Consider the following 21,449-nt stretch of genomic DNA (forward strand, 5'->3'; position numbering starts at 1 on the left):
TTTTAGAACAAAGAAAATTAACATTTTCCTATCTAAACTCAATTCTATCAATTTTTCCGCATAAAAACAAAGGAAAAAAAAAAAAATTATTTTAAGGTCGCAAGGATAAAATTATTAGCATATAACTTCAATTCCACTTTATTTCCTCTTAGTTTCTCCGACAGATTGCTATTAGCAAATAACCTCAATTCTATTTTATTTCCTCTTAGTTTTGCCGACAGATTGCTATTAGCATATAACCTCAATTCTATTTTATTTCCTCTTAGTTTTGCCGACAGATTGCTATTAGCATATAACCTCAATTCTATTTTATTTCCTCTTAGTTTAAGTTAAATGTCTCCCTCCATTCCTCCGAATGATAGCATTTGCATTTCGTGCGCAGTGAGTCTCTGAATTCGACATGGATGGTCAGTGCATTTTCTTTTCGTGCCCAATGAGTCTCTGATTTTGACAAGGTCATTGCACACATGCAGTTGTTTTTTTCGAACATTTGTCCTTCACGAGTTTCTTCACGGTGAAAGCTGCTTCAGTTCAAAAGTCCTGGTTGCTTACACTCCGTTTTCAGATACAAGGTAATCAACCTATGGTTATACTTCTTATCGGGCAACCTTAAATTCTTCTGATTGGCGAACCTTAAATTCATCGATGTTGGGCATTTTATTAGTTATCAGGTAAATAAATACAGTTCATTTTAAAATTCATCCCTTTTTTACACAGTAGATGTTGGGCATTTTATTAGTTACCAGGTAAATAAATACAGTTCATTTTAAAATTCATCGCTTTTTACTCAGTAGATGTTGGGTATTTTATATAGCTATCAGGTAAATACATACAGTTCATTTTATGTTAAAAGATACATATATCTGCGCTCATTCCGTATGAAGTAAATTCAGTATTGAAGAAGAAACAAAGAATGCTGCCGTTGAGGAATCCATTTTCTGTTTGTCGATTCCATATTGATATGACACCTTCAGAAAACTACTCAGAACCAACGTAAAATCTCTGAATAACCACATGACGGAGTGCTTATATCATCTATCCTACACTATGTTTACTTTAATGGATGCCTAAAAGTGGTCAGGTTTAGGACGGGCTTTGCAAAACTATTTTTTGGCCCAAGAAATTAATGGTACTTTCTCTTTTCCATTTATGACATGCTTAGGAGATGTTTGAAGCTTTAAATGTTAGGAATTAGAATTTATAATGAGAGATTCAAGATGAATGAGATAGGAATGAAGATTACGAGCCTTTTTCGACATCATGTTTGAAGAAATGTGTTTGTTCTAATTGAATGCAATCTAGATTGGAAACAACGATTTACATTTTGGTCTGTTGCGCTATGGTCTAGGGAAATTGATAGTTGTGAGGATGACCCAGGTTCAAAATTCAAATCTGATGTCATCAGGCAGGCTTCTGTAGGAAAACCACATCTGAGAGTGGATGAAAGTCCCACAACTTTGATAGCCAACAAATGCAACTTATAATAGTCAAGAGACTGTGTTTTTGGGTGTTAGTGCGAAAATGTTTCTATCAAACCCCTCAAAAAAACATTGTTTTACATTATGCATTATCGGTTGGTGAGGCTCAAAGCTCAAATGTAGTTTCATGTTAACAGGGCATAGACGTTCTTGCCATGCCTTGCAAGGTTTGATGGTCAATTGATGCAGGGTCAAATAGATAAGAGGCTCTGTTTGTAGGTGTTAGTACCCAAAATGTTTCCCTGAGACCCAAAAAACATTTTTTGGATTGGCGAAGCTCAAGGTTCAAATATAACTTCTTATTAGGCACCCATGTTCTCACGGTGACTTGCAAGGTCCACACTAAGCTATGTGCACGCGGTCAAGCTGGGTTCCCTAAAGGGCTCTTTGGGCTATGGAAAACTGCAGATGTGAATTAGGTATATCACAACAGAGGTCATAAGAAGACTTGGGATACCTGGTCCTTAGGATGATTCCAAGTATAGAATAAACAGCACCCCTCATAGTTTGTTCCTCTGTAGTGAAATCCTGGCACATAGGAAGAGGAGGGGAGATCTTGGATTGGAAGACTCAGTGCATTTGCATTTTCATTTTTTTTTGTCTTCAATTGTTCAAGAGAAAACAGACACAAAACGAGTGAGTGGCAGGGCACATGTGCTGTGGAATACTAGTGATGCTGGGTGATATGGGGGAAAAGTTGCATGTTGAGACTGATTAGCTGTTCGGAGCATGTTTAACACTTTTTCCCGGGCTTATTGTAAAATAAGACTCTCTCATTGACCTGACCTTCACACTAAGGCAAAAACCCGTGGGGAGTTACCATAGAGGACAAGCAGCGAATTGGACAAATTTTAGTAGCCACGTTTTATGAACAGTTCTGTAAATACAAGTTTTGGACGGAAGGAAGCTTATTATTAAGAAATATTCTTCTCAGGCCCCAGTGTCTGTCTCAAGATTATGACAAGAACAGCATGGTTGTAAAGAGGACACATAGTTATTGTCAAGGGAGAATGAATTATTAGTTTCAGCCAATCTAAAAGACATGGTTTGAAGATGACAATCTCCATAAGACACTATGAACAGCACAGTTTTGTATGTTCACATGAGATGAGTTAAAAGCACAGATAGATTGCTTTACTGTTTTGACATACTTGGATCATTACATGTTAAATAATTAGTGAATACCTTTTTTGGAACCGGCTGATCAGTGGATATGATGGAAGGAGAATGAGTAAATTAATGGGTAAATTCACTACACGAGTGGCTTTTTAGTGGCAGGTTGAAGTTTTCAGTTTTGAGGCAAAGATTGTATATTAATTGATTCTAGGCTATGGTGAATACTGCTTAATTTGGATGAGCACTTCAACTTGTAACGCTATCTTTCATTCCCTTATTGGCTCAAACAATGAAAAAGATTTGATGCATGCATTGAAATATAAGCCGTGGAATTGTTTGAGATTTCTGTGTGTCAAGTTGTTGCTAGTTTCATGAGAAGTTTTTATATATATGTATTTTACTAATCTGTAATCATTTTGCAACGCCTGTCTGTAGTAGCTGACACGGATGTTTGTTTTATTGTCCTGACTTTTTCTTCATTGGCAGGCTACTTTAAAATATCATGGAGGTGCTCAGAGCAGCAATGAAGATGGGTACTGAAGCACAAAGAAGAGTGGCAGTGGCAACCGCTGAGGGGAATCACAGTTACGGACAATTGCTTGCTTCGGCTTGGAAACTTTCAAACACATTACTAGAAGACAATTTGCTTAAGTCTAGTGTTGATGAGTCTGTTGAAGGTGTGAAGTCTCGAATCACTGGCTATCCTTCCATGGTATTACACTCTTTTTCTTTATGAATAGTCAACTTGTTGAGATCCTGAAAGTTCTCTCTCTCACACAGATACCGACCCAGCCACCCACACACACCACACACCCAGCCACCTGGCCACCCACACCACACACAAATCCACTGACCCAAAGGGCACCCCTTCACCAAATACATCCGAGCATTGTGCAACTAGATATTTATTGTTTGTCCCAGCTGCGATTGAACTACTCCATGAATTTCTTATGTGTTGCAGATCAGGTAGGATGGTACATGGCCCAAGCACTCCAGTTGAATATGCTCATGCTCCCAGATATGTTGGCCACTTTTGGTCACCCTCAGTCATCATTATAATTTTGTCTCTCTCTCTCTCACACACACACGCGTTTTTATATCGACTGGTAGAAAACCCTTTAGATCCTTTTTGATACATTTTTTACATTTCACTGAGATTCTACTCATCTCTAGTCACAAATTCTCTAATGTCGAACGTGCAGTGGCAATAATCTAAACTCTCCCACTGTAATATAAGTTATCTATTTATGTTTGAATGTAGTTTTTCACAGCTGTTCATATTGTAGATAGACTTCTGGTGCTGATCATATGGACATCAGCTCATAAAGTCAACTTAATCATAAAGTTCATATGGAAGTCAAGAAGACAGAACGATCTTTGAAGTCCCTCCCAGACACGGAACAACAGTATTCTCACCCAGAAACTGGCATGTTGAAGCCCTTAATATTAGCTTTGATATACAATTGTATGATTCCCAATTCTAGACTCATGAGTCATAACTCATAAATCTAAATTTTCATATGTAGGAAGAAAGCGCAAAAAGATATATTTGCTGAAGTAAATCTTCATTTGACTATCAAGAACAGTATGTACAAGGCTTTAATACAAACAGGTGGCTGCGAATGCAACCTATGTTCAAAAGTAGTGAAGGAATGGATTCCTTGATCTGTGCCTTGATTCAAGGAATCAATTTGGAGATCTTCTTAGTCATGTATGAGTTCCAGTGATGAGGACGAGTTCAAGAAGCAGTTTGACTAGTGCGAGTTTGTGGAAGACCAAGTTAATAACTTAATAGTCTTCTAGTGTGAGTTAAATTGGCAACTGAGTGAACAAGTGGAGTTAGCCTCCTAAATTTTAGGAGGATCCAATTAACTAAGTGTGTTGACTTTTGTTAACTAGAAAAACTCCAGTTCAACTCCTAATTTAGAAAACTTACTAGCAATAGCCTAATCGAAAAGCTTATAAGGAGATTGAAGGCACTCTATTGAACATAATTCTTGAGCATGCGTTTGTGAGAAAGAGAGCTTGTGAGAGGAACAAGCAAGAGGATTTATCTTGTGCGAATTGTTGGAGGAGAATTTCTTTTGGGAAGCAGATCAGTGTTCTTGCAGAGTTGTTTCAAGCCTAGTTCAAGGCTGTGAGATCAGATTGCATTCTCTATTGGAGCAGGGTTATTTGTAAGAGATATGTAGCCTATTTTTCTTCAATAAAATTCTCAAGCAAGCGAGGGTTTTCCCTGTTGGGTTCCCTAGAAAAATTGTGTTGCTTTTGTGAAATTATTTCTGTTCTATTCCGCTGCTATTTGGTAGAGAAATTCTGTGTCTGTGTGAAAGAAATATTATTTTCAGATTCTTCATAACAACAGATCAGAATTTCGTGGAAATTCTACATGGTATCATAACTTTGAACAGGAATCAATTAGCACAAGAGTCTTCAAAGTTGAAAGATGACAACTCACACTTGATTGGGATTGAGAAAGCAAGATAGACTGGATGGCTCCTCAAATATTGGTGTTTGGAAGGTCCGCATATTGTTCTTGTTGGACGAGTTTGGGCTTGTTGCACCTATTTTGTCACAAGTCCAAGGATGTAGTTGTACCAAAATTTTCAAAGATCAGAATCATCAGTCAGCCAGTTATCATGTCATTGTAAACCCAATTTCTGCAAATTTTAATGTAAATGATGCTAGTACGACTGTGTAATTATGTAACAACCTATGTAAGCCTATGATTTTGGCGATGAATTTCATTTTAGGAGGTTTTTTAACCTCACCAATTACCTTTATTTCTAAACACGGCTAATTGGAAGAGTTTTTTCCCTCCAGCTTAAACCCCAAAGCTAGAGTGAAATTTATTGACAAAGCCTTAGGTGAGTCCTAGTGTTCTTAGTTGAGTTTATTGTAAAAGTGATTTGGGAATAATTAAAGCTATTTGGCTAAATTATTTTATTACAAGTCACTTGGTCTACTAGATCATATTGTGTCGCAGAATTGGGTAAAAATTATGAGGGTCTATAACGAATGAGTATCCCCCTTTGAGGGATGAATTTGTAATTATCTGATGTAAAAAATATTTTAGTGCATGGTCCCTCGCAATCAGACACCATGGCTAAAGTATTTCAGGGTGGAAAAATAATTAATCCCCTTGAGAGTCAATTAATTGATTTTTCTAGCAAAATAAAAATTAAATCCTAAGCCAAAAAATTAATTATAGAGAAATTAATTTCTCCAAGTTGAAAATGACCAAGAAATTCGTGGGTAAAAAATAAGTAAATTTTTGGAGGTCCCGCACCAAGGTAAAAATGGATTTTTTAAGAAAAATTAAGCCCTTGGACTTTGGTGATTAAGTCAAATTAAATTTTTGAGGAAATTAATCCAAAAAATCAATTTCTGGTTTAATAAAAAATGGTTTTTATGAGAAATTCGAAAACTCCTCAAAAATAAATATTTTTGATGGCTGAGGTTAAAAGATGATCAAATATTTATCGACGGTCGAGATTATTTTGACGGGGATCAAGCCAACTAGCCGTTATTTTCCTCTTGGAGGGATTTCTCTATAAATAGAAAGCATTTTGCTTCTATTCATCATCTTTGGCTGATGTAATTTTGTAAATGTTGGTTTGAAGGCACTGTTCTGTTGGGAACATTTGAAATTCATAATAAAATATTTTGGGGTGCAGTTCATGGTGTCTTTGTCTCATTGATCTGTGGTATGTGTTGGTTATGTGCTTAAAATTTTATAAGCTTGTTTATTCATTAGATGGGTATAAAAACATTCTATTGGTAGATTTTGGGTCTATCTTAGGTGATTTGATTTGCCATATGTTTAACAAGTTTTATTGAAGAAAATATATAGAGTTTGCAGGATCCCCTACACTTGGGCTCCAAGTTCACAGACTATGGGCATAGGCTGAACTTGTTTGGACTTCGGGAAATTTATGTGATTTTTTTATTTCGTTAAGATTGTGGTTAATATCTATATTTTGAAATATATCAAGCCATCGTCATTGTTATAAAATTTATTCTTCCAAAAATCTTTCAAGCATTGTATATTTGTATATATCTTGTAAATTATTTTTTGTAAAATAATTTTTGTAGAGTAATTTTTTCTAACCCTTGTTTTGCAGCTATTTGGGGTTTGGGGTTTATTTTGATTTTTTTTGTATATGCTGGGGTTTGAGTTAGATCTAGGCCCTCGAGGAGAAATTTTGTGTTTTTAGGTATCATAACTATTGGAGAAACAATTGGGCAAGTGGGCAAGTTTCTTAGAGGCCCCAAGGCCTAAGGGTTTGACCTCTAAACCCTATTCTTTTCACTGTTTGCTACAACAGTCTAATGTCTTCTTAACAGTGGTAAAAAACATATCTAAGTGGCATCAAATAGATTGGTAAACTATCTCACATATTCATAAGTCACTTGAGAATATTTGACATTTTTGTTTCATGATTTTGGGTGATTGTCATCTCTGTTTTGAGTGCATACTGAGGTTTGATTTAAATACATCATAAATACCAATATTAATATAATAGCCAAATTGGTAACCAAAAATCAAGATCAAGTGCCAAGCCCTCCTTTTGAAATTCGACCCTCCTTTTCTCCTTCTTCCTTCGTTGGATCAGAGATAAGCAAAGACACAAATTGATGCCCAAATGAGGAGAAGCGATCTCCTATTTATAGCCTTTCAAGGGGGGTCAAATGGGTGCCTCCAAGGGGTCCAATTCAACTTTTAATAATAGGAGGACGACTTGATCAAGTTTAGGAGGCAAAATAAAAATTCAAAATTTTCCAATTTCTCCATAATGAAAATGCCAACCATGACTACCATATTTTCAACACTCCCTCTTAGCCACAGAGGTACTTTTTATTCTCTCTCAAGATCAATCTCCTCGACCAAACCATAAGTCTCACAACCATAGCCTAGGGGAGAGATCACAACTGCAAGTCACTCTCTCTGTCCAGATCAATCTCCCCAACCAATCCATAGGTCTCATAGCCACAACCTACGGGAGAGATCATCAGTCTCATCATAAACAATGATACATAACATCCAACACATCCCAAAAGCCACAACCCTATGGCATCTAGGTCAATGCCCTATTAACCACTGGGGTTAATCAATGAGGCCAAATCAATCATAGGCACATGGTACATCTCCCCGACCGTAAACAAGGTCTCCCGATCCACAACCTAAGGGAGGAATCCCTATCTCAATCCTCGATTATACAGTCTTTCTATCCACAACCTACGGAGATCTCATCCTTCCTGACCAAACCATAGGTCTCCCAACCACAACCTAAGGAAAGGAGCTCAAGATCAAACTCCCCAACCAAAGCATAGGTTTCCCGGTCAACACCTAAGGGAGATATCACAAAATTAGTGTCCCCGACCAAACTTGTCTCCTGGTAAAAACCTAAGGGATCACTTCAGGCCTCAGAACTAAGCTCCCCGAATAGACTCACTGGCCTCCCAGTCAACTGTGTGAAATTTCCTTAAATGTGCCAACTGGAATTTATTCTTCCAATTGTTAGCAGTTTCTTTGTTTATGACAAATAACGAATAAATCATTGATGCGTTCTTCAGAATAAAAATACGATGCTGAATATAAAATCAGGAACTGAGAAATAGATGCACACACATAATAACAATGACACTAATATTTTGGTCTAAAAATCCCTGGAAAAGCCCCGAAGGGAAAACCAATGCAACAAATGAGGGTTTATTTTATTATACAACAAAAATGGAGAATTACATCTACTGGCCTTCTTGGCGTAGCTCCAATGATTTTTCTCAACTGAAAATACTGGGAGAATCCTTCTCTCTCAACCAATCAATCTGGCCTCTCCTTGGCCACTTGCACTCCTCACTAACACTCGCACCACTGGGTAGGAATGCGCACTGCATCCTCTGGGACTTGTGCAGTGCCCCAGAAACTCATCCTTCCAAGTCGTCATGCCTGTCTCTGCCTTTGGAATAAATTCGCTAGGCCTCTCGGGACTTGATCTGGCCACTAGCAACTGAATCGATCCTTCTCTCGACAACTCGAATTGGTAAGCTGGGCAACTCGCTCTGCAAAATTCAGCCTCCCTATTGGATAATTCAACCTTCCATCCCTGACTCTGGAAATTGGAAAACCACCTGAGAATTTCTTTGGAAATTCTTCTTGCTACAAACCCCTACTACTCTCTAGCTCAAATTCTTCCCTCGCTGAATATTGCGCATTGGGTAATTCGCACTGCCTTCTCCCTTGCTTCACAACTGTGTCTATCTCCATCCCATTGACTTGCTCTTATAATCTCTAGCTGGAGCATCAATGGCCAAGATCTAATCATTATCGATGACTTAGATCGTCTTAGACTCCATCAAATCACTTTTTTTAGAAGTATCTAGAGCAAAATTGATTTCCTCAATTAACACCCATTAATTAATCAATTTTCCCAAGTTAGGCTTAGGAACTTTTTAGTTATTGATCAATTAATTTAATTGAGTGGTCTCTAGGTGTTTTCTCCCGAAAACTTTTCTGGGTTTTGGAGATCTCATGTTCCTTAGCCTGTTTAACAGCTGTCCGATGCTATCAAAAACTAACAAGTTGACCTAGGGGAGTGACAATCATCATATTTGAAGTCGCAACTGACTTCTTAACATCATGGATCAAAACATGCTTCAATTAGGCTGATATTGTCTACTCCCTTTGAGCTCATCCAATCATGAGCCTTATTGTTATTCCCTCCATTTCCAACGATTGCCACACCTTGGCAGTCTTCATTATGTACCTGAAATCGTCACTACGAGGCCATGGAAGAACAAATACCGTGAAGCAAGATAGACAAAGACAGGAGACTCATAACGAAACAACAATAGAAACAATCAAGAAAGTACTTACCTCTTGAGAATGTGTCAATTCCCTCTTGATCTCAGTCTTCTTGGGTCCAGTCAACGTTGTTCAATTCATCAAGGAGTTAATCTCGTCCACATATTCATCATCAAGGAGGCCATATCATCATCAAGAAATCCGCGTCATCAAGTGTTGAAAAGTGTAACTAGGTTTGGTCTTCATAATGACATGTGTAATTGTGATTTTATGTAATTGATGTAAAGAAGAAAATAAAATTATTTTTGTAGTACGTGAATCATGGGTTTCATGATCAAGGAATTTTATTTTAGTTAAGGTTCCCATTGTGAAACTTTACGTGTTGTCATCAAGTCATAAAAGTCAAATTGAGTCAATGTCATGTATGAAGGACCCTTCTTGCGCATGTTACATTTTTGTATGAGTTATTAAAAGAATAAGAAGGCCCTCCAAGGCCAAGCAAAAGCATCTTCTTCAAGTCGGCTACAAGATGGAATAAATGATCTTCACTAAAGGACTTTGTAGTACATGAATCATGGGTTTCATGATCAAGGAATTTTATTTTAGTTAAGGTTCCCATTGTGAAACTTTACGTGTTGTCATCAAGTCATAAAAGTCAAATTGAGTCAATGTCATGTATGAAGGACCCTTCTTGGGCATGTTACATTTTTATATGAGTCATTAAAAGAATAAGAAGGCCCTCCAAGGCTAAGCAAAAGCACCTCCTTCAAGTCGGCTACAAGTTGGAATAAATGATCTTCACCAAAGGACTTGTAGGCTCACCCTCACTCAAGTCGGCTTATTTGATGACCAAACAAATATAAATAGGCAACTCGACTTTCATTTGAGGCAAAGATTTTCGGTCAAGCAAGTCTGCAATTAGGAGTGCGAAAAACACTTAGAAAGGAGTCTTATAGCCAGCGAAAGGAAGGAAGGAAGAGCGAGGTTGTTTGGGATTGTTTTAGGGTTGATCTCCACTCACACGTGCGAAGAAAAGGAGTGTCACTGCTGCAGAAAAGGGCCGAAGTCTTCCTTGCTATGCTAGAAGCTGAATCAAGAAGTATTTAAGTCAATTCATCAAGCCGAGTTGGAGAAGAAAGCCATTCAGTCCAAGCGAAGGAGATTAAGGGGTTGAATCACCATATATCTCTCACATGTGTTGCAACTAGGGTTTCCAAGGAGGCCAAAATAGGGTGCAGGTTTGAAGCAGAGAAAAGGAAGCTGAATTCTGAAGGGTAGCCAAGAAGGAGGAAGAAGCAGAGGTTTGACTATTGTTGACTCAAGCAAGAAGAATCTCATCAAGGAGGCTTTGTGTCTTGGTCTTGGAGTGGCAAATAGGTCAAGGGTCTTGGTCTTGGTATTCATCAATTGAAGTGTTAGCTCTACTACAGGTTGCAGCATGTGATGGGTAGAAAGCAGGTTTGGCAGTGCTGCTTGTGCTTTTAAGAGGTTCGTAGCCGTCGATTTGTTCTTCCCCTTCATTCTCCTTATTTTCCCTCATTACCCCTTAATCTCTTTTTTTCTCCTCAAACCCTGTGTAAACCCATATTTACCCAAACTTTAGCTGCGCCCTTATGGCTCCCTTTTCCTTTGTTTCCCGCTTAATCTCTTCACAAAACCCGTTTAAACCCCTTTATACCCTTTTCCCAGTGTCCGCGTATTTTTCTTTAAATCCTTCAAAAGCCCCACATTAACCTATGTTTCACGCCTCTTGGGCGCTTTTGCTTTAATTTCATTAAACCCCGCATTGAACTATGTTCATTTTTAAACCCGGCGCTAAAGCCCTAACCTTTTACAAACGCGCATATGATAAAGATTATAGCCCGGGCCCGCTCGTACCTGTCATATCAGCACAGGAGCATGTGCCCTTTTACCGTGACCGTCCGATCATCCCGCCTGTTGATCCGACGCTTTACGCTTTCCCTGCTCCCCCAACCCGCTCGTCCTTTAGCTCACGGGGAAGCAGTATCCCGAAGGCCACGTGTTTTAATCCGATTGCATCGCATCGTTATATACGGAAAAGACCTTTCCATAAAGCGGTGCGTGGAAACCGCTTCCAGCCATCATACTCGGCTTCCTGCCCGTTAACTTGCGCCTATCTCCGCCTCCCGTCAGCCGTTGAATCATTCCCGTCGTGATCCAATGGCCATCGCCCGCCTATCCTTGTTTACATCCGATAGCCTTCTCAGATCAAATCCCACCGTTAATTCTCTTGATCCGACGGCCTAAATTCTTTCATCCGCATATGTCCTCTGATGGCTTGTGGAGCCCGATCACGGCTGCCCATCTGAATCATCTAACGGCCATCATTCATTCTCAGCTCTTCATCCATTTTCAAGGCGTTTTTCAGTGTTTTTGGCTCGGCTCATGCACGCAAAGAAGGGAGTGATAATACAGTAGTGGGCGCATTGATTCCTCAACTACCTGCATTCAAAGACACCACGGTCAAGGACAAGAAGGACGGCTTCGAGCAGATTCAGATATGAATTAGTCAAGGAGCCTTGTACACATTACATTCCATTTGCTCAGAAAGGACAACAAAGTACAGAAAGAGCCATTTTGTTCATTAAAAACAATCAAACTGTTATCAGAGGCCCATAATAGTTTGTAAATGTGGTTGGTGGTCAATTAAGACACCTCCACGCATAGTCTAGCAGAGCCATTTTGGTAACAGATTCTATATACCCAGAAAAACAATGTAATCAGGTTGATGAGTGTTATTTTGCTGTAAGGTTCAACTTCTAGAGATTGTAACTGCTATGATACCTGCAGCATTTGGTCTTCATTTTCAGCTAATGCAAGCTTCTTTTGCTGTTAATTGCTCACTGTCCACTTCTTCTTCTTGTTCCAGGCTGTGCCTGTCTTGCATTTATTCATGTGCTGTTAATGTTAGCATTAGAGGGGCTATCATCCCACCTCTGTGTTAGGATTTAGCATGTATCATTGAATTTGTATGCAGGTTTTTGTTCTTTTAGTGCCAGAGCACTGTCATCGTGTCTGTGTATTAGAAAACAGATTTACAGACCTTTTAACTAGTTGCAGCCGGCCATCACAGGATCCTGTGCATTTGCTGGTGTGGTCAGTTTTCTCCATTATCACCTTATCCTCAAACTGTGAGTAATTGGTGGTCTAAAGCCTTGTAGTTTAGGGGTGTTCACCCATGTCTGGGGTCAAGCACAGTAGAAGTGGTTATCTGGCTTGAATATGCAACATTTCTTTCATTCATCCACCATTTTCCAACATTTTTGTTGAGTTTGTAATGTTCCCGAGCATCTCTGATATACAACCTAGGAGAGTTTCTTGGGGTGATAACATTAATTGGCGCCGTTGTCGGGGAGAGGAGAATTGAAGCTCAGCTTCCCTAGGAGAACGACACAGTTTCAAGCTTTGATGACAGACAAGGTTTGAACACAGTTTCTGGTTGTAATCATCTGTTTGGCGACTCCATTGGAGGAAGATCAACCTTTGGCGACTCCACATCGAAGTTCTGGCTCAGTTTGTGAGAGACACTCGAAGAAATCTTTAGAAATCTCCAGCTGAATCATTGCCTGAACCTGAGAGGACTGTTCAATCGAAGAAAGCTTCATAGAAAGGGGCATCAGGATCAGGTAAGCCTAAGAAGTCTCATGCATCTCTAAAAGATAAAGTTATTGCTGAAGATTTACAGTTTGAAGACTTAGAGCCCAACACTATTAATAAGGAAAGATCTTCAGAGATTAGTTCATCCCCTTGTACAGTTAGTTCCCCTTTGAATCTCAATCCAAAGAAAGCTTCCCATTTAGTCCAAAACATCCCTTTATCTCTGCCATCCATTACATTACTCCCTACCATTCAATCTGCTAGTATTCTTCCAAATAATCCAATCATGGCAGGACAACAAGCACCTACGAGGATAGAAAGAATTGTTGCTGCTAGATATGGACCTTTAGTCTTGCCTGTTCCTTTAAATCCTATGCCTGTGGGAGAATATCAAAAATATATGCCTAAATTCACTGGCACAGAGGGAGTAACAGCAGAAGAACACCTTGAAGCTTTTTACAGTTATGCTGATAATTTAGATATAAGTGAAAATGATGTGTGGATGAGAGTTTTTGTCCAGAGCCTTGATGGAGAGGCTAGGAAGTGGTTCAGAGAGTTACCCCAGAGATCTATAACAGATATTGAAGCATTAGATGATGTATTTTTGAAGCAATGGGGAGATAAAAAGGACTTGCTGTATTACCACACAGAGTTTGGTAATTTGAAGAGGAAAAATGGGGAATCAATACCTGATTTTAATAAAAGATTCAATCGAATGTATAGTAAGATACCAGCTAAGGTAAAGCCTACTCCTACATCTGCCAAAACTCACTTATGCCAATGCTTTTGACTCTGATTTCTGCCTGTTATTGAGAGAAAGGAGATGTGCTACTCTAGCAGACATGTAGGATGTAGCTTTAGAAGTAGAGTCTAACATTATAGCAACAGAAAAGCTAAAAAGTCATCCTGACAAGAGGAGGCAGAGAGGTCAGGCTTCTACTTCCTCTGCATCATCTTCTGACCCCAAATTTGATAAAATGACTAAAATAATAGTCATTGTCTGCTAAGATATCTACGCTGGAGGTTGAGTAAAATTCGGGAAAAACAAAGCAGCAAAACACATTTGCTCCAAGAAATCCAAATCCTTTCAAAAGAGCAAATGAGTAGTTACAAATAATGCAGAGGGGTGAAGATTCAAAAGAAGGTCAGAAAGTTAAAGCTCCTTTCCAAAATATAGTCATGGAGGAGGAACAATTAGAAGAAGATGAGGATGAAATTCACTGCATGGAGGATAAAGGCAATGCTGCCTTTTTGACTTTGGCTGCATATGAAGAGTCTTTGCTGCAGGAACAAAACAATCAAGAATGGGATAGAGGAGCTGTTCTACAAATTGGTGACCAGCAGAGATATAATTTGAGATCCAATGCAAAAAATGCCAAGGAGAATCCTGCACAAAGAGTTGTTGTCCAAACAGAACCACAGAATACCAGACAAAGAAAACCAGTAGCTGATCCAATCATCCTCAAAGCTCCAGTTCAAGAGGTAAAAAGCTCTGATAAATCATCTTCTTCTTTCAGCTTTGAGTCAGAGGTTCAGAAATTGAAAATATCCGTGCCTTTGGTTGAGTTGGTGAAGAGTGAAATGTTTAGAAAGCCTATCTTCGAAGCCCTTGAGCTAGAAACCAAACAAACCTCCATTGACTTTGTTAATTTGCAAGATGACAAGCCTGCCATTGTGCTTAGTCCGATGATTGAACCTGCTGATAATAATTCTCCATCTTTCTATGTCTCATTGACCATTCATGACAAAATCCTTCACAATTGCCTGCTAGACACAGGGGCCAGCCACAATCTAATGCCTAACTAAGGCTATCATGGAAGAGTTAGGCCTTGATATCACTAGACCTTATCATGATTTGTTTTCTTTTGATTCAAGGAAGGTGAAATGTCTTGGATTGATTAAAGACCTGGCCATTACCTTAACTCAACTGCCCATGAAGAGTATGATGATGGATATTGTGGTAGTAGATGTCCCTCCTAAGTTTGGCATGTTGCTGTCCAGAGGGTGGATTAAGAGATTAGGTGGGACATTACAGAATGATTTATCTTATGCCACTGTCCCAGTGTTTGGAGGAGAAAGTAGGAGGTTATATAGAGAAGCACAATTGGCATACATCATTAGTGATGAGAAGAATCCTACAAATCATCCCATTTATGCAGTGGACACTGATTTTAGAGCATGTATTCTCCAAACGGAAGAGTCTTAGAAGGCCGAAATGCAGCTCAGAAAACCAACAGTTCAGGCTGAGCAAGAGCAAGGAAGTCAGGTTTGAGAGATGTTTTTTGATGGAGCATGTTCCAGGGAAACTGCAGGAGCAGGGGTGGTGCTAGTATCTCCTAAGAAAGAAAGCATTCAACTGTCTTTTAAGCTGGTTTTTCAAGTGACAAACAATATAGTAGAATATGAAGCACTGCTGTTGTGCCTTAATGCAGCCAAAGACAGAGGAATCAAGAATCTGGAGGTGTTTGGAGATGCTGATTTGACCATTCAGCAAGTTAATAAAACATTTCAAACAAAGCACCCGAGGCTGAAAGCATAGAGAGATGAGGTATGGAGAATCAGGGATTCCTTTGATTTTTTCTGTATTTCATATATTCCTAGAGCCCAAAATCAGCTTGTTGATTCACTTGCTGTTTCTGCTAGTCTATTCATACCTCCCATGCCTTCCAAACTAGTTTATGAAGTGCAAATGAAGTACAGACCATCCTTGCCTGACAATGTCCTGCATTGGAAAGTTTTTGATGATGATGATGAGTTGAATAGGTTCTTGCAAGCCATTGATGAATTTTCTGAGATGCAAATTGACCAAGAAAATGATGCCTTGGAAGAAAAACCCCAGTCCCAGCTTAGAAATAAAATTGGTAAAGACAACATAGTTCAGCTTCCTAGTAACCATATTTGTAAGGGTTTAATTCCTCTTGAACGACTATTTGACCAAAATGATGTGCCTTACAAAGCTGCCCAAAAAGAAGACCAATCTGCAGTCTGTAAGCACGATATAGGAAGTCCAGGTCAGCCTAAATATATAAATTTGTCTACTCACTTATTTGCTGATCAAAGTGCTGAATATTGCAATTTAATGAGGCAATTTGCTGATGTGTTTGCCTGGGAGTATAGTGACCTGAAAACTTATGATAAGAATATAATTCAGCACAAAATCCCTCTGGAAAAAGACACTATTCCTTTCAAGCAGAAGCTAAGACCAATAAATCCTATGCTTCTTCCTCTAATTGAAAAAGAAATAAAAAAATTGCTGGCTGCCAAGATCATTGTTCCTCTCAGGTATTCAAAGTGGGTAGCCAATCTAGTGGTGGTGAGGAAGAAGAGTGGAGAAATTAGACTGTGTGTTGATTTCAGAAATCTAAATAAATGCTCCAAGAAAGACAACTATCCTCTGCCAAAAATGGAGCATTTGCTGCAAAAAGTCTCAGGAGCCAAAGTAATGTCTTTCTTGGATGGATTTTCAGGCTTTAATCAGATTGCTGTGCACCTAGATGATCAAGAAAAGACTGCATTCACCACTCCTTGGGGCACTTTTATGTATGCCAAAATGCCATTTGGATTGATGAATGCTAGAGCCACCTTTCAAAGAGCTATGGATATAGCATTTGTGGGAGAGAAGGACAAATTTGTGCTTATCTACCTTGATGATATAACAATTTACTCCAGCAGCCATCAAAATCATTTGCAGCATTTAAAAAAAGTGTTTTTGAAGTGCAGAGAGTTTGGAATTTCAGTCAATCCCAAAAAATCTCAATTTGCTTTAAATGAAGGCACGCTGTTAGGACATATTGTGTTTGTTGCAGGTGTTCAGATTGACCTAGAAAGAGTGAAAGCAATACAGACTTTGTCTGTTCCTAGATCAAAGAAGGATATTCAGTCCTTTCTGGGCAAAATAAATTTTGTCAAGAGGTTTATCCCAAATTTTGCAGAATTGTTGAAGCATGTTACCTCCATGTTGAAGAAAGGGGCAGAAATCAAATGGACTGATACAACAAGACAATCTTTTGAGTCCATTAAAAAAGCTATAATGGAAGCTCCCACATTAATAAGTCCAGATTACAACAAGGAGTTCCATATATTTTCTTTTGCCTTTGAAGACACCATTGCAGCTGTTTTATTGCAGCAAGATGAAGAAGGTTCAGAACATCCAATAGCATTTTTCAGCAAGAATTTGAGGGATGCTGAACTGAGGTATGATATTATAGAAAATAGGCATATGCTCTTATTAAATCCTTAAAGGCTTTCAGAGTTTATATCTTGCATTCAAAAATAATTACATATGTGCCTTCTGTTGCAATTAAAGATGTCTTAACCCAAGATGCTGATGGAAGAAGGGCAAAATGGATTGCTAAAATGATTGAATTTAATATAGAACTGAAGCCCACCAAGCTGGTCAGAGGTCAGGGTCTTGCCAAGTTATTGGCTGAGGAAAATTGCAGGTCTTTAGATATGGATTTCCTATGTACAATGGCAGAAAATGGTCAAGTAAAAGAAGAGGAAACAACTGAAACAGGGAGAAAACAGTCAGTGGCCGAGAATCTAGCTTCATGTAACTGGTATGTTGACAGTTGAAATAATTAATTTTTTGCTAAAGCTAGAGATCCCTTCAGGATTTACTCAAAGTCAAGCCAGAACTTTAAAACTTAGAGCAGCGAAGTATTGCATTATAGAAAATCTGCTCTACTAGAGGGATCCATCTGGAATATTTTTAAGGTGTCTGGACAAAGAACAGTCAAAGGAAGTTATGCAACAATTTCATAACAACACGTGTGGAGGGCACCATTATTGGAAAACTACAGCCCACAAAATTCTCAGAGCTGGGTACTATTGGCCCACTTTATTTTCTGTTGTATTTGTTTTTGTTAAATCTTGTGACATGTGCCAAAGATTTGAAGGAAAACAACAGTTAAAATCCCTGCCCCTAAAACCAATAATTGCAAAAGGACCTTTTTCAATAGTGGGGTTTGGATTTCATTGGTGAAATCAATCCACATTCTAGTGGCTAGCACAGGTGGATATTAGTAGCCACTGATTATTTCACAAAGTGGATTGAGGCAGTCCCTACAAGGAAGGCTAATCATAATGTGGTCATGAAGTTTTTGACAGAGAATATCTTCAGCAGATTTGGTTGTCCACATAAGTTGATAATAGATAATGCAGCAGCTTTCAGGGCAAAAGAGTTGGTGGAAATGTGTGATTCAATGGGTATTAAACTTGTTCATTTCACCTCATATTATCCACAAGGAAATGGTCTGGCAGAATCCTCTAATAAAAGTCTGATCAGGATAATTAAAAAACTATTAGAGGACAATAAAAAGAATTGGGATTCAAAGCTCAAGTATGCTCTTTGGGCTGACAGAGTGACCATTAAAAAATCCACAGGGAATTCTCCTTTCAAGTTGGTATATGGCACTGAGGTTGTATTCCCAATTCAATTAAATCTTCCTTTGGCAAAATTCCTTCAAGAAGAGCAGGATGAAGAAGAAGATATTGCAAAGAGAATCACTGATTTGACAGAAATACATCAGATTAGAGAACAACTAGTTGAAAAGGCTGCAGCACATCAAAGAAAGGTCAAGGAAGCCTTTGACAAGAAGGCAAAATCAAATAATTTTCAGGTTGGTGATTTGGTTTTGAAATGGGATGCACTAAAGGAAAAGAAAGGCAACCATGGGAAATTTGATGCTTTCTGGACAGGGCCCTTCATTATTTCACAGGTTCAAGGGAACAACACCTTCATACTGAAAAGTATGGGGGGAGAAGCAGTTTTTGATGGCCTAATTAATAGGCGGTTTTTGAAAGTTTATGTTGTTTAAGGTCCTTTGGCCTTAAAGGTTGTAAATATTTTATTTTTATCAGTTTTGTGCAGGCAAGGTAGACTCCATGCCCAATGGATCACTAGCAGTTTTGGTTTTCAGTTGGAAAGGCAGTGGTCTGCAGGTTCTTGAGACCTCACAGGGAGGATCTCATCCCCAGAGGGAGCCAGTGTTAGCTCTGCTACAGGTTGCAGCATATGACGGGCAGAAACCAGGTTTGGCAGTGCTGCTTGTGCTTTCAAGAGGTTCGTAGCAATCGATTTGTGCTTCCCCTTCATTCTCCTTATTTTCCCTCATTACCCCTTAATCTTTGTTTTCTCCTCAAACCCTGTGTAAACCCATATTTACCCAAACTTCAGTTGCGCCCTTATGGCTCCCTTTTCCTTTGTTTCCCACTTAATCTCTTCACAAAACTTGTTTAAACCCCTTTATACCCTTTTCCCAGTGTCCATGTATTTTGTTTTAAATCCTTCAAAAGCCCCGCGTTAACCTATGTTTCACGGCTCTTGGGCGCTTTTGCTTTAATTTCATTAAACCCCGCATTGAACTATGTTCATTTTTAAACCCGGCACTAAAGCCCTAACCTTTTACAAACGCGCATATGATAAAAATTATAGCCCGGGCCCGCCCGTACCTGTCATATCAGCACAGGAGCACGTGCCCTTTTACCGTGACCATCCGATCATCCTGCCTGTTGATCCGACGCTATACGCTTTCCCCGCTCCCCCAACCCGCTTGTCCTTTAGCCCGCGGGGAAGCGGTTTCCCGCCGGCCACGTGTTTTAATCTAATTGCATCGCATCGTTATATACGGAAACCACCTTTCCCGTAAAGCGGTGCGGGGAAACCGCTTCCTGCCACCGTACCCGGCTTCCCGCCCGTTAACTTGCGCCTATCTCCGCCTCCCGTCAGCCGTTGGATCATTCCCGTCGTGATCCAATGACCATCGTCCGCCTATCCTTGTTTACACCCGATAGCCTTCTCAGATCAAATCCCACTGTTAATTCTCTTGATCCGACGACCCAAATTCTTTCATCCGCATATGTCCTCCGATGGCCTGTGCAACCCGATCACGGCCGTCCATCTGAATCATCTAACAACCATCATTCATTCTCAGCTCTTCATCCATTTTCAAGGCGTTTTTCAGTGTTTTTGGCTCAGCTCATGCACACAAAGAAAGGAGTGTAATACAACAATGGGCGTATTGATTCCTCAGCTACCTGCATTCAGAGACACCACGGTCAAGGACAAGAAGGACGACTTTGAGCATATTCAGATATGGATCAGTCAAGGAGCCTTGTACACATTACATTCCATTAGCTCAGAAAGGACAACAAAGTACAAAAAGAGGCATTTTGTTCATTAAAAACAATCAAACTGTTATCAGAGGCCCATAATAGTTTGTAAATGTGGTTGGTGGTCAATTAAGACACCTCCACGCATAGCCTAGCAGAGCCATTTTGGTAACAGATTCTATATATACCCAGAAAAACAATGTAATCAGGTTGATGAGTGTTGGATGAGTGTTATTTTGCTGTAAGGTTCAACTTCTAGAGATTGTAACTGCTGTGATACCTGCAGCATCTGGTCTTCATTTTCAGCTAATGCAAGCTTCTTTTGCTGTTAATTGCTCACTGTCCACTTCTTCTTCTTGTTCCAGGCTGTGCCTGTCTTGCATTTATTCATGTGCTGTTAATGTTAGCATTAGAGGGGCTGTCATCCCACCTCTGTGTTAGGATTTAGCATGTATCATTGAATTTGTATGCAGGTTTCTGTTCTTTTAGTGCCAGAGAGCTGTCATCCTGTCTGTGTATTAGAAAACAGATTTACAGACCTTTTAACTGGTTGCAGCCGGCCATCACAGGATCCTGTGCATCTGCTGGTGTGGTCAGTCTTCTCCATTATCACCTTATCCTCAAACTGTGAGTAATTGGTGGTCTAAAGCCTTGTAGTTTGGGGGTGTTCACCCATGTCTGGGGTCAAGCACAGTAGAAGTGGTTATCTGGCTTGAATATGCAACATTTCTTTCATTCATCCACCATTTTCCAACATTTTTGTTGAGTTTGTAATGTTCCCGAGCATCTCTGATATACAACCTAGGAGAGTTTCTTGGGGTGATAACAGGTCTTGGTCTTGGTATTCGTCAATTGAAGTCTCTATAAGAAGAATAATTCGTTTGGGTTTTCCTCTCAATTGGGAGAGGTTTTGGCCCTGGTTGATAGCCTACATTGTGTGTCTCTTGTCTCTTTATGGTTTATGCATTGGTAATTGTTTGATGAAGAAGAACACTATAATAACATAAGTAAAAGAAGGTTCTAATCTAAGAAGTAAAAAATATTCACAAACAATTATCTATCATAGAGAAGTCACGTTATTACTATGCCCTAGATTTCTCAACATGGTATCAGAGCTAAGGTGACAAAGTCAAGGAAGGGCATCTTATCAAGGGACACTCAAGGTTCAAATCTCAAGGAAGGCATCAAAGCGAATCTAGAAGTCAAGATCTATCAAGAAGAAGTCTACACTAGAAAGAAGTCTTGGAATCCTCAAGTCATCTCAAGAGACCTCAAAGACCCTACTCAAGTTGAAGGACTTATACATCAAGTTCCTTTCT

The 21,449-nt window shown here is 39.3% G+C and overlaps 1 protein-coding gene across 7 annotated transcripts in view; it reads left to right on the forward strand.

The window, feature by feature from the left end:
* The first annotated feature begins 247 nt into the window (after window positions 1–247).
* Window positions 248–21,449, forward strand: part of LOC149244349 (putative CoA ligase CCL8) — a 452,203-nt gene continuing 431,001 nt past the window's right edge. For 2 of the 7 annotated variants that reach the window (XM_089374822.1, XM_089374824.1), the window contains exons 1-2: window positions 249–572; window positions 3,081–3,306. In XM_089374822.1, coding sequence (XP_089230948.1) covers window positions 3,097–3,306 — 210 coding nt within the window. In that variant the 5' untranslated portion in view covers window positions 249–572; window positions 3,081–3,096. Of the gene's footprint in view, window positions 672–3,080; window positions 3,307–21,449 lie in introns of those variants that run through there. The other 5 variants (XM_089374826.1, XM_089374823.1, XM_089374827.1 and 2 more) reach the window with 5 other exon arrangements.

This window comes from Pinus tabuliformis, chromosome 8 (genome assembly GCF_031772625.1).
Source record: "Pinus tabuliformis cultivar Carrire ecotype Pingquan chromosome 8, CPIR1, whole genome shotgun sequence".
In the NCBI taxonomy this organism is placed as follows: Eukaryota; Viridiplantae; Streptophyta; class Pinopsida; order Pinales; family Pinaceae; genus Pinus; species Pinus tabuliformis.